General features: G+C 45.0%; 1 protein-coding gene across 1 annotated transcript in view; it reads right to left on the bottom strand.

Moving 5' to 3' along the window:
• The window catches only part of LOC129388279 (chymotrypsin-like elastase family member 2A), a 45,391-nt gene that overhangs the window by 19,639 nt on the left and 12,405 nt on the right, over positions 1 to 13,347 (bottom strand). The window contains exons 3-5 of the mRNA XM_055078422.2: positions 10,594 to 10,667; positions 3,722 to 3,849; positions 248 to 386 (exon numbers count right to left, since the gene is read on the bottom strand). Of these exons, the coding sequence (XP_054934397.2) occupies positions 248 to 386; positions 3,722 to 3,849; positions 10,594 to 10,667 (341 nt within the window). The remainder of the gene's footprint in view (positions 1 to 247; positions 387 to 3,721; positions 3,850 to 10,593; positions 10,668 to 13,347) is intronic.

The raw sequence follows: 13,347 nt of genomic DNA, 5'->3' as shown, positions 1-13,347 counted from the left end.
TGCTTCGCAGTTGACGAAAAATTCGTCTTGGTCGAGGAACTTAAGAATACATATTAAAAGCTTTATAAGCTACACATGAAGCTGAACTCCTGCTTGGTAGTAAATATTTACTCTTTGCCAATAGCCTACGTTTTTATTTGCTAGCACAAATGACTGAAGCTGCTAAAGAATGCCTGTATGCTTCAACCGGTGTACCAGAAGCCAATAAAATAAATAATTTTCAGTTAAGAGGGCGAAAATACTACACCTTTATAAGCGCTATGTCGTATCCGTTCGGGCGTTTGCCGTAGTCGGGGTGCGCTTTGAAGTCTTCCACTGGAGCAAAAGCACCTTTGCCCGGGTGTGTGGTATTGTAATAGACGGAAATATCGACCGCTCGGTGAATTCTGCCAAATAACGAAAAAGTAATATGCAGAGATCATGCGTGTACACTCTTTCAATTTTAACATGGTGGCATAATGATATTACCGCAAGAGTGACACTTATGTTCATAGCACCTGATATATTTCGAGATCGTTTTGATATCGCCTTCCGGCGATCTCGTTGCATGCTGCCTTAACTCTTCTTCAAGTAATGTGAAGGAGCTAAGAAAAGCACTATGAATGCAAGATACTAGCGGCATATGTTCAAGTAACGGTTGCACCTGATTCCTATATTGTTATTATGAAGATATAAGAACATAGCCATAAGACCATAGATATCAGAACCGAAGAGGTATGAAAAGAGCCTCATTGGTATTTATTCAACAGTAAATTTGAAGCGGTATGTAAGAAAACTCCTCCACAGCCCATTAGGTGAATAATGATGACGGCAATGCGATTAGCTTTGATAAAATATGGCAACGCACTGTATTATCGCCTGCGAAATGCGTCACGTATATTACGCGTAGACCACCGGGCGTCTCACTGGCGCTTCCCTGTGGACACACAGCAAGCTTAGTGGCGCTCCCACGAAGAGCGAGCGTGGCGGGTGTTCAAATGTACATTCAGACATGATTGCCTGAGGATAGGTGGCAAATCTTTCGCTTTTGACGGCTCCAAAACATTGAAAAAAAAAGTAATCATAAATCTACCCGCTCCGTGGTTGCTGCTGTTGCGCTGCGGTGTACGTGGTCCCGGTATCACACCCCGGCCCCGGCGGCCACATTTCGATGGGGGCGAAATGCAAGAATACTGGTGTACTTTGTTTTAAGTGGACGTTAAATAACCTCAGGTAGCCAAAATTAGTTCGGAGTCCTGCACTACGCCATGCCTCATAATCAAATTGTGGTTTGGCACGTATAATTCCACAGCACTAGCTTTTTGAGAATAAACATATTTTTGTCATAGAGGAGCAGCTCATACGCTGTGCATTGTATACCTGGTTACCGAAACTGCTATATAATTCATTTGTGTTTCTCACAAAAACATATGACCTTGACATACGTTTGCTGTTTCTTTACTTATTTTGGATCAGCGGAAATGTATCGCAAAGTATACACCATCCTCCTCTACGATGTCTACAGGAAGCCCATGCCATAGTTGCTTTCAAAAAGTACTTCAGAGATTTCTGGCACTTGTACTGTTCAGGATGAGTACCGCTCAGAGGTTTGGTGCTACATTTTGTTAGCCTAACGTTAGTGCTTTTGGCTTCCTGCGGCATTACTTATCGACGCTTCTCTTCCTTAATTACACAAGAAGTACTTTCTTCAGCTCAAGAATGCGTTCGATTAACGCACGCATGAATAACCTCTGTGTCGCATTGCTACGTTTATGTAATATTATATCTTTGTTTTAATGATGAATGGTGAATTAAAAACAGCCGTTCGAACACAGAAGGCGGATCTACAGGCAAATTCATTTCTGAATACCCATCAGTTTTAGGGCGACCATCCCGCTACAATTGCAACTTCCGCAACTGAGGTCGATGCGACACTCAGGCTCCTGCTACATTCATCATGATAAGCAAGTGCCAACATACAAGGCATGAGCCCCAAAACACGTTGTTAGGCGACTCTGCCGACAGTTCAAGTCGATCACATGGAATGTCTCCGTGAGAAAGTTCGAGGGGAGAACAGGTTGCCTAAACCATGTAATTTATTCGGTGAGGCCCGTAGCGTGTCAATCTACAGCGTCTGCGCATTCAGCGAGACGCGCGGTTTGGAAACGGCACCGTCTCAAAACGCAAGCAACCGCGAGGGAAGAATGTGCGACCGCTCCTCTTACCACCGGTACCAAAGATGATGGTGATGATGATGATACCTTAGTGGCACCCTTTATGAAAAGGGGAGGTGTCGATTAGTCTCCTAGCCAGCTTCAAGTAATCAGCTGTGTTATACATGCTGTTCATTCTAGCATTCTTGTAGACATCTTCAGCTCTTTTCCTCAAACTACTCCGTCTTGTACCACTATCTATGGCTCTAACAGATCCCGTCATATCAATTTCTTCCTTCCTTCTTTTTTTGCAAATACTCTAAATGTATCTCGCTTCTCTCGACTTCTGACGGTACACGCTTCTATCCACCTTAAATCGAAGCGCTTCTGGAAATGGTGCGGTACATACGGGCCAGACTAGTCTCCAGATTTTTGCACTCCAGTACACATGCGGCATCTTGTTCCGAATATTTGTTCAGGTATGACTTTGTCTTTTGGCAACCAGCTCGAGCCGCAAATAGCAAGGCACTGCCCTTTGTGATATTGTGCAGACATTCCCTTCTGATTCCTTTCTTTTCATTCTCATCAATATCCATCTTCTTTTTCTTTTCACACTTTGTATCCAGTTCACTCTATCTGTTCCTTTTGCTTCATATTTCAGAACGCTTGGTCGACTATTTAAGCATTCGATTACTCGGCACTTGGTTGCCGAGTTTCTTGTTCTTCTGCTACATCCTGCGTCCACGTTTTTCAGGTAATGATACTTATGCACTTTAGCCACCAATTTATTTCGTTGTAGGTTTCTGAGTCTTTCTTCAAAACTAATTTTGCGCTGCGTTTCTCTGACTTCAAAAGCGGCCCAACCCATATCACTGTGCAATGGCTTATATGTGGTTTTACTGTGCGCTCCCAAAGGCAACCGCCCTACCGAATTTCCATTCCCGATAAGATGTCCCATCTAAAGCACATCACGGAATATGAGAATGTTAGGGCTGAGACCATTTATTTTTCCAGATAACTGCAGTATTGCGCTTCCCCCTTTTTTCCCATTATTTATGTTAGTCCATCAGTAAAACTTTCTTTCATATATATATATATATATATATATATATATATATTCGCAGTAGTATTTCTACTGGTTGACAATGGGTATGACTTGCTGTTGAACTGACACCACGTAATTAATCGTATCTTCAATAAAGATCATAATTCCCCATCGTACCACCGGATGTCGGAGCCACCACCATGCGCTGGTATTAAAAGGGCTACCACCCGTAGCAATACCACTGAAACCTCCAGTAGTGATACCACAGGGAGCAGCCGTACTGCGCGGTAGACTCAGAGTTATCGCTACTAAATCTATATTCAGTCTGTAGTTAGAGCATGCAATCTCAGATATCGGCGCACGTGAGAGGAATTGTCGGAATAGTCGTGTTAACGCCCCAAGAAAGCCTTGGTCTTAAAGAGGCTAACATCGGCGCCACTCGGCCGTCCTTTGCCTGTTGGCACTCAGTTCACAAGAGGAGTGTTTTTCAAATTGCCTAGATTTTTGGGTAATGCTCTGCCAAATTTTGCATCGGCTTACTTACCCTGTGCCGACGCATTGCGCTGCCGTTAGTATGAACCGGGGGGATAAGATGCTGCCGCCGCAGCTGACCGTGTCGAGTTTAGAACTGCTAGGACTAAGGATAGTCATGAACATTGCCTTGATGTGAAGCTGCAAAGCAGAACAAGGACTGGTAAATAATTATCAACTAAACCACTGAACACAAATGTAAATATTGTACGTCGAATCATGATTGGTGGTTTATTTCTCGTTGACCCTTCTTGCTTCCGTGTTCTTTGTCTGACTGCCATTCGGTAAACAGTGAAATCTACGATTTAAGATTTTCCCGAAATAAGTAGCAGTCGCGATGCGTTTCTCCAGGGGTTTGCAACCCAGCAGGTTTCCCATTTACTCAATTACGGAGGTGCACTTCTTGACTATGTTGATTATGTATTTCATACGATGGTAATGTAGGTACTCATGGCAACCTGAACATTTCATTGCAGCTTTTGGAACTTATACACGCTATCACACGAAAAGGCCACTTATGTCATCAAGATACGCTGAAAACTCGCTTTTATTTCACTCTTCCCACTCCAGTTACGCTACACTATGCTATCTCGTACTGTAGACAAAATAAAGTGTCTATTCTGCAGAATGCTTTCGACTTCACCTCCGCTATTTTCTCTTAATTTCGGCTTGCATCACTAGATCTCTGCCTTTTTTCTTGCACCGATGCAAGTAGACATCCCTGATCATCCACTAGTAATGGCGGGGTGTGCAGCGGCAGCCCCCTGGAAGCATAATGGCCTCCATAATGTCACGGACAGTGACGACACCAGTGTCTACTCGCTAAGAAGTCAAGCATTTGCGGAGATGACTTTGAATTTCTGCGGAGCCGTAAGGTGAAGCGAAACACACCAACTTCAAGCATGACGCCTGTTCCCCACTCAAATTAGTGCAATCAGTAAGACTGTTATTGTACCAAAGCTCGCTACCGAGAAGCCTAGGCAACTCAACAGACAGTCTGTCTTGGTGCGCCTAGAAGTCGCGGCACCAAATCAAGTGGCATACGTGAGAGTCAAATCTTGAAAAAATACCGTGGGTAGTGATGTTGCGCAAGAGACGGTGCTGAGTGCTTTGAGCACACATACAGGACTTGATGATATGAAGGTCCACTCGGGTATCACTGTGAACAACGTTTCCTGTATTGGTGTTATCTACGACGTGCACGTCTGCATATCTATAGTAGAGTTGCGGATTCCAGTGAAGCCGGCGGTTGATGGCGTCACAATAACTCACGTGTTTCACATCAGCACACCCCACTGTGTAAAAATAAAATTCAAATGGGAACGTCTTCCCTCAGACGTCATAGTGGGTCACTTTAGACTCCCCGAACGACCATTTATCTCAAGGTCAGTTCAATGCCGCAGATGACAAGAGACATTTAATCTCGTTGGAAAGCAGTTGCTGCCGTTAGAAAATGACGCGCTCGACACCGTTGGACTTCAAAGAATGCCGATGACTCTGTGAGGAGTACGCCACATCACACCACGCTTCCTCCACTGCCCTCTAGGCAGCTTGCAGTGGAGTCCACTCGCAGGACGCGAACGCTCCTGTGAGTATGAGTGCTGAAGCATGACCTGCGCTGCCAAAGCTACTGCCCAGGCTGTATCTACAACTAGAGCTAACGCGATAGCCCAAACCATAGTCGAAGCGATAGCGACTTCAAGGGGTACGAACCCTTCGGTAGAGTCGAACACATGTACGATGGGCAAGTAGCAGCCATGCTTCGGCCCATTATGAACACCATCCTTATGCATGCTCCTGAGTAGGCTGGACACTGTCAGGCTGAAGTGCTCTGCAACTGCTGGATGCCCTTAATCCAGTTTTTGCAAGCCTTCAGTAAGCATCATGGCTCGTCCAATGCGATTTGTTCGCACGGCAGTCAGGAAGGCAAGGATCTTCCAATGAAATGCCATGGGGTTGAAGCCCCGTGTGTCAGACCTCCATAAATTCGTTTTTGCTAATCTCTTCCCCACACCTGTCATATGCCATCCAAATAGATCATATTCGATCAAGGTGTCTGGATTCAAAGTCTTTGCCTCGTCTACATACGGTTAGCAGAGCAACAGAGCATAATTGTCACCTACATTCGCACAAATTTTACACACGTCCCACATGTTGCAGAGCCTCCTGACGAGAACCGGGCCGTGGGTCTCCATGCAAAGAACAGCGTGTGCTTCCCACTTATCAGTGCATATGCTAATCCAACTGGGGACTTGGGCTGCAAGAGCTTGAAAGACAAACTCACAAGGACCACTGGTCCTGGCGTAGAGACAGGTGACTTCAACGAGCATTAGAAACTTTGGGGAAGCCTCAAGACAGACGTGACAGGCAAAAACTGGCATCCTTGACCTGCGATCTTGATTTGAACATTGTAAAAGAATGTAGCCGAACATATTCGCCAGGACATGCATATAGTAGCTGCCTCTACTTGGCATTGGTACCGTGACGTTTCATTTCGAGAGTTAAATGGTTTACGAAAACAAAGACACCCGGAAGCAACCAAATGCTGACCTATTTAAAGATTAGTAGACTTGGCGAATACTCTTATGCTGTATTGCGTGCAATGTATTGGTCAACGTATAAGGAACATATTGACGAAGTATGCAAACACCTTTCGCACAGTATACAACATACCACTTCGGAACCCATGAACATTTTCATGCGGTCGAATTTGTTGTTATCAAGACTAACAAACTATCATATAAACCTACCGAGTCCGCGTGCAGTTCTCCCGCCGGTGGAAAGAAAATATTTGCGATCGAAGTGTATTCTGGATTTAAAGGCTGCACTTCGCATACAAAGGAAAAATCAGCGTAACGCGGATAAACTGCCAGACAGCGCTGGAAGTCTTTCTACCATTTGCTGCAATCTTCGGAAACCACTGTCACATATATGAAGGACAGTGCGGGTTCTGCGTTCTTGCCCCATCAAAGGAATGCCTTCTCTACATTGGGACTACCCGAACATCGCTCGCACCTTGAGGTGACGGAAAATTTTTGCGCAAGGATTGCTGGCGGTATGGTCACTATGAGTACTACAGCTCTGAGCATTGTCCCTGAAGCACGCGTAGAAGAATTTAACGTGCCTTTTCACCCGAGGAACTTGACGCTGCATTGGCAATCTGCAGGCGTTCATCACCGGAACAGAATGACATCACGTACGCGGCCCTTAGCCACCAGAAACCAGCAGCTGGTGAGCGGCTCAGTTAGTACAGTTAGTACATCCATACTTGGTACGGCGGTGCCGATCCTTAACGATGGAAACTGAGCCGCTTGATCTCCTTCTATAATCTGGAAAGTCCTCGCTCGACTTATCGTCCTATCGTCCGATCGCAGTGTCGAACAGCGTAAGCAAAGAGGTGGAAGGGATTATTTTTCCCCACCTGCAATGCTTCCTCGAACGCTTCAACATATTTCCTGAGGCCAGGGTGGGCTTTCTGCGTAGGGTCTGTTTTACTGGCCACGTCATAAATTTTCTTGCATTCAAGTACAAGAAAGCCTGAAGCTCATACGAATAGGGCTGTTTCTGGATGCCAAAGGTTCATGCGATAGCTTTGCCCATGAAGCCATTCAAAACGAATCTGATGCCATAAGAGTTAGCGGTCGCAGGTATCGGTGAATACATGACTTGCCTAACTGAGATGCATTTTTTCTCCTCAATACAGATTTTGACTCAACTTTGACTTCCTACTTACTTGAAGAAGAAACTTGCTGGTAGTGCTGAGGTGTTTAAATTGCTATGTGGCAATCTTTGGGCACCCCCATGCATTCCATGTTGTACCTTTACACAGCACTGTTCTTCGGACTCCTGCATTACAGTCTGCCAGTTTTATCAAACACATGCAAGCGCAACATTCGCAGTCTGGAGAGCCTAAGCTCTAAGCACGTGTCTGAGTGTCTGAGTTTCTTTCGACGTACCACATCATCAGCAACAATCGCCATTGCTAGAGAACGTCTGCTTTCAAGTCATGCAGCAGCATATTCACCCCGGCCATCACATCGCTTGCCTGCCGGCACAGCAAGCCCAAACTGCGTCTTTGCGACGGACCGGAGCTCACCCCGAGAGATACCATCAGCTCATACACTTCCAGTGATATCATTCCTTCGTCTCCCATTCGGTATCTTTGACAGTCTCGAACGCCCCTTGCCTATTACTAACAAGGTCAATCAATCGTCAGTGACTTTCATGCAGATGACAATTATTTTATTGCATAATATATACTGAGACTGCCTGTATTATTATGCTGATGCTTCAACCTCACCTACCAGCACGGCAGTCGCTTTCGTCATTTCAGCAAAACGGGCAGAATGAAATTCAAGATCCCACACATAGTGACATCTGCCGGGGCAGAACTTGCTGCCCTCCGTGCGAACGTAAACTGTGTATTTTCCCTGGAAGCAGAGAAATGGCTCGTGTTTTGTGACTGAAAAGCCACTCTTCAGCCCATCAACTTAATTCTACGTGAAAATACATATACGGAGATGATACATTTGAAATATGAGAGAGTAACCATCACGCTCAGTAAAAGGGAATGATGCGATTTCTCAGTGGCTTCTAGGTCATTGTGGCATTGCCGGTAGCGACCTCGCTCTCAAGGCTCCTCGGTCTGCATACAAATTTAATTCCAGTGCGCAAGGACTAGTGCTGCTAGAGAACTTCGTTTGCTTGGTTCCGCAACGACACAAGTTTCCTGGAGCGTTACAAGCGTACCTAATTGCTAGCCTACGTGCGCTTTACGCCTTGATGCGTCTCGAAGTGCCAATTCACGTCTACCTCGGGGAAGCAACAATGTTCTACCGCCTATGGCTCTCTGTGGCGTTTAAGAACTCGTGTTCTTTCCATCTTGGATTGCCTGACACACCAATGTGCGACACGTTCGGTTCTGAAGAAACACCCAAACACCAGTTGCGCAATTGTGCTCATTACAACATCCGGTGCTGTTCTTTACATACCACACTAGCAGATTAGAGTTTAGCTGAGCATTCTCTGACGGAAACGAAAGCATTAAGTGGTTCCTCCCTGAGCGGCAACTGTCCAGGATAAGTGTCCCTATAAATGGTGGTGGTGTTCATTCTGTATGTCTTACGCATGGCAGTGATGTGAGTGGAGGTTATGCTGTATTAATATGCAATATTTATTCACGTGTGTTGAGTACATGTAGAGAAAACCACATATTTACTTTGCTGAATATGTACATTCCGCACTGTGCCGACAGCCATATAATGCAACGCATGCCTTCGACATTGCTCTTTGAGAGAGGTTCCGTTTAATTTATTCGCGCGATGCCCTGGGCAGTCAACGAACGTGTTGATGCATTTAAAGGCAGCGGAACTGTAACGGCTGCACGGTGATGCATAATGCTTGCACCTGTGGTGCATAATCCCGTTTTGGGTTCCATTTAGCAACGTTCCATCCTGACTGGCCGAGTGTTAACCCTGGCGTGCCATACAAATTGCTATGCGCCATTTAGTATAGGCTCAGGCATTTATGGCCTAGATTTGACGACTCCTTTCTACGTTTAGAGCATGGGGAACAGCGAAAGCAAACGGGCTCGTAGAATGTTCTGCGCCGGAGTGCTATTTTTATAGCGGGATATGGTTCGTTTTTTACTGTACTCAGGATGGCAGCTATTGAGCATGCATACAATCGGCTCAAACTGCGCATTCTCGCCCTGTATTATGAAAGGGGTTTCCTGGCTTCGTATAAAATTTTAGATCGACTCGCCGTATAATTTGACGCAATAAATTGTTGAACCCTAGCTACACCTGTGCATGGCGCAAAAAAGCCACCAGGGCGCTACTGCAGTTTTGAGGAACTCGACCTCAATCACTGATTGTTGTACTGCAGTGGGCCCGCTGGGTGCGCCCCGTGCACACAGCTGACCTGTCTCTATTGGTTTCTCTTTCTCTCCCTCTTTGCCTCTTTTTATTCCCCTTTTTCCTTACCCCTAGTGCAGGGTAGCTAAGCGGATGTTCGCCTCATTACCCTCCCTGCATTTGCTCTCTTTGTTTTATGTATCTCTCTTACAGTGTCGCATCACGCACTGCGTATGGTCATGGGGTCTCACTTATCCTTGTGATTGAGCACCTCTACAGCACATACGAAACCTGGTTCTTCGTATCAATACATTCTTTGGCATAATGCACGCTTCAATCCAATTAAAAAGAAAAGCTAGATTTACTATTACCCACTGTTGATCTTACCGCATATATTCTTGCTATTATAGTCTTTTACATATGTAACCCTAAATATACGCAAGATCGAGATTTGTCTCTGCCGTGATCGTTTCCCGCTACATTTACTTTATCGCCGTAACTAACATGTCGTTTATTATTTATTGGAATTACCTAATCAACGAAAATCATTGAAGATTGTCTGCTCTTTATAACTTGTTAATGCCTATAACTCATTGCAACTATGTGCAACAGGCTATCAGATTCGCTGCTTTAAAGCTGTGGAGCTAGCTCCTCGCCGATATGAAACCTGTGTCGTCTCCATCTTTCTTCCAGTGTTGCCTGTATAGATACGTAATATAGGTATTGTGTTCTCAAGCATCCGTTCTTGGTATTAGATTTTTCAAAATCGGGTAGTCACTTACTCAGCTAGTATGATGTAGTAAGCAATTGTAGCTACTAGAAGCGTTTGTATACCAATAATACTCCTTTGTTTCCCGTAATAATGGCCAAGATGTCCCATTTAAGCATCATGCTGTAGAGTCTGCTTCTATATTATTCTGCTACGTATGTATGTTGTAAATAGAAAAGCTACAGCTTCTAATAAAACAGTGTTAAGCTCGAGTAAGTTCATAGATTTAAGGAAGGGCGAGGAAGGAATGAGTAAGCTTACCATCCAAGGCATGTCAATTCGGCCAATTTTCTTGCCATTGTATATCCTGCCGAGAGGTTTTGTGACACCGCAACCTGGAAACATGCGATAATAAGTCTTTAAAAATGAAAGGACGCTGCACAAATGTACTCGATGATAGAAACTGACAGGTTTTCGGCGTAACCTACACGCAAGAAGAAAGAGGCTGTGAAGAACTTTGAAACTGGGGAAAGGTACTTTTCGAAACTGAAGTTTAACGAAACCATCACTTAATGCTTCCTGCAAAAATATTTCAACATCCAAAGGTCCTTGCGCCTGCTCAATGCGGGACTTTCTAGGTTATTGAGTAATGCGCATCAGCAACTGTGCCTTGTACGAAGACAAACGATAGCATGGCGTAGGATTTTGCTTAACGAACAAAAATACAAATATAATAGTGCAAAATGAACAGGGGAGCAGACAAAAATGACAACAGACTTGTCCGACCATGCCGAATCACAAATGCATATCTAGAAAAAAGCAGTTCCCGCAGTTGCACAAAGAATTACAGTTGCATCGAGTGAAGCCACATGTTCGAAAACGTTGCCCGCATGTGCTCGCATATAACTCGCCTGTTCGACTCCATGCCCGCGCACAACACCTTTTGCGTAGTTTTTTAACAAAAATGTATTACAAAAGCTATAAATAACTCCCACATATTTTCTCACGGAGCACCTCCATCATAATGACGTGACAACCTACAGCTCACCACCACGCGCGAGCCGTACGCAGTACATTCCCCCGCACAGAGCGCTCTATTCCGGACATCGGAGAATTCTGCCGTATGGTCAAGTTTTGTACGGTGGTTAGTAAGAGCGTGTCACTAGACACGGACAAAATGAAGGTAAAAAGGACAGCACGGCGCTGTGTCATCGTTTTTTCTACCTTCCTTTTTCCCGTGTCTTGTGTTTCGCTATTACGAACTTTACAATGAGTCCTAACCAACTAGCCGAACTTGCCGTGTTCATTAGTACGGTGGCATTTTGAGCCAATCAGAGCACCCGTAAAAATTATCTGGGCCAATCAGAGCTTACAAGATGACGTATGTGAGAATTCCACCTCCAGCTACGCTATTCTTCCCAATGCGTTGGGCAAGGCGCATTAGGCAAGCCAAAGTGTTCTGACGAGGCCATGTTATTTCGCATCAGTACTGCGGAAGCACGCAAGGTGGCATGTAGCATTGTAGCTTCTCTCTACAATCTGGGCGGATCAAAATTTGTCCCTTTCGCGCCATGTCTTGCTGGCGGTGGCAATGTTACGTTGTTGTGGTGGAAGCAATGCGGAAAGGCAAGTGCAAATTTCTGTACAACTGGAAAAATGGTCGTGCTTCAAGAAGAAGGTAACATCTCAGCCCGATGTGCGCTGCGGTAAATGCGAAGCAGACGCTTCTAGCAGCCTAAGATGGCGGCTCCCATGAAGCCAATATAAAATCGATGAGCGCTCAAAGCCGCAAATAAGCGTGGAACGCGCCGAAGGATACGAACTGCGAAAGCAGCAACGCGACGATGCGAGACAGCGGATTACCATGTGCGTAGCAGTCTTTCGCCTTCACGAGTTCAAGGAGTGGAACATGTTGCCAAACGTTTTGATTTACTGGCAAAGGCGGGGCCATTTCTCATGTGGCTTGTCCATGGAGCTATTAGGTGGGGACGCCTTCGACATGGGGATGAATTTCCCTTTCCAAGTATTGAAAAGCCATAAAGGCAGATCACCTGGCCGGGAGCGTGCTTGTACATGTACCGGTAGGCACCCGGCGGCAGCTCTAGCCTGCCTTCCCTAGCCATTGTGGATGCTCTTCAACAAGCCCGCCGGTGGCTGGACAAAGTGCACTGAGATAAACCGCACATAATCTTTGTAATCAAGATCTGTGTTCCCGTATACAAGGCGGATGCTCTACGACTAGACTATCACATCGGTTTTCAGGATACAGTCATTCATGTAATCCTGCTAGTTTTCTTAAGTTAAATAACAGGAGCTCTTGGGCTGTACCAAATACAGGTGGCTGTTATTATTACCAGCTGTTGGTTGAATGAGGGTTCAGACGAGCATTTTTTGAAAGCTTCATTAAAGGTCAACACAAAATAAAACGACATCTTCGCTGCTTATAACACCTAGTTAAGTTCTCTCTAGTGCACCACACACACGTGAGATTTATTGCATGACGCGAAGGTGTCTCTGAAACGGACAGAAGTCCTGTCAGGGAAGATTTCTGGTGTAATCAAAAAGTGTTTTACATATGTAGATTGAGGCATTTTACGCGAACGAATAGTACATTCTGTGGTGGGAGAGAGACTTATGTTGTGGTAGAGTGCTTGTAGTGAAATTCCGAACCTATAGCTTCACCGGCAAATAATTTTATTAAAACGGTTTTCCATTTACTACACCATATTGAGATTCATCCACACGCCAAGCTGTTTGTCCCTACCAACATTCTATAGTTGTGAAAACAGTGTGATACTGAAAAGTACCAATAAGACGACTAGTTGGACGCAGTGCCCTACGCCAACATTTAAACGTTTTTATGAAGGTTGAGTAGCATTTGAGCAGCACGTTTAAATGAGGAGCAGGATCTCAGTGGTGCTCTGTATATGTACAGCAAATGGGTGGTATCAAAGTTATAGATAAATTTTACAAATATTTTTAACAGGTTCTATTCTAGAATGAGTTGATATAATAGGACTTGGGGTGTGAGTGGTATGGACTGACTTAGAGAGAGTGTTTGGACAAATTTGACTG

This window comes from Dermacentor andersoni, chromosome 10, assembly GCF_023375885.2.
Source record: "Dermacentor andersoni chromosome 10, qqDerAnde1_hic_scaffold, whole genome shotgun sequence".
NCBI lineage: Eukaryota > Metazoa > Arthropoda > Arachnida > Ixodida > Ixodidae > Dermacentor > Dermacentor andersoni.
This window is presented reverse-complemented; position numbering and strand designations above follow the sequence as displayed.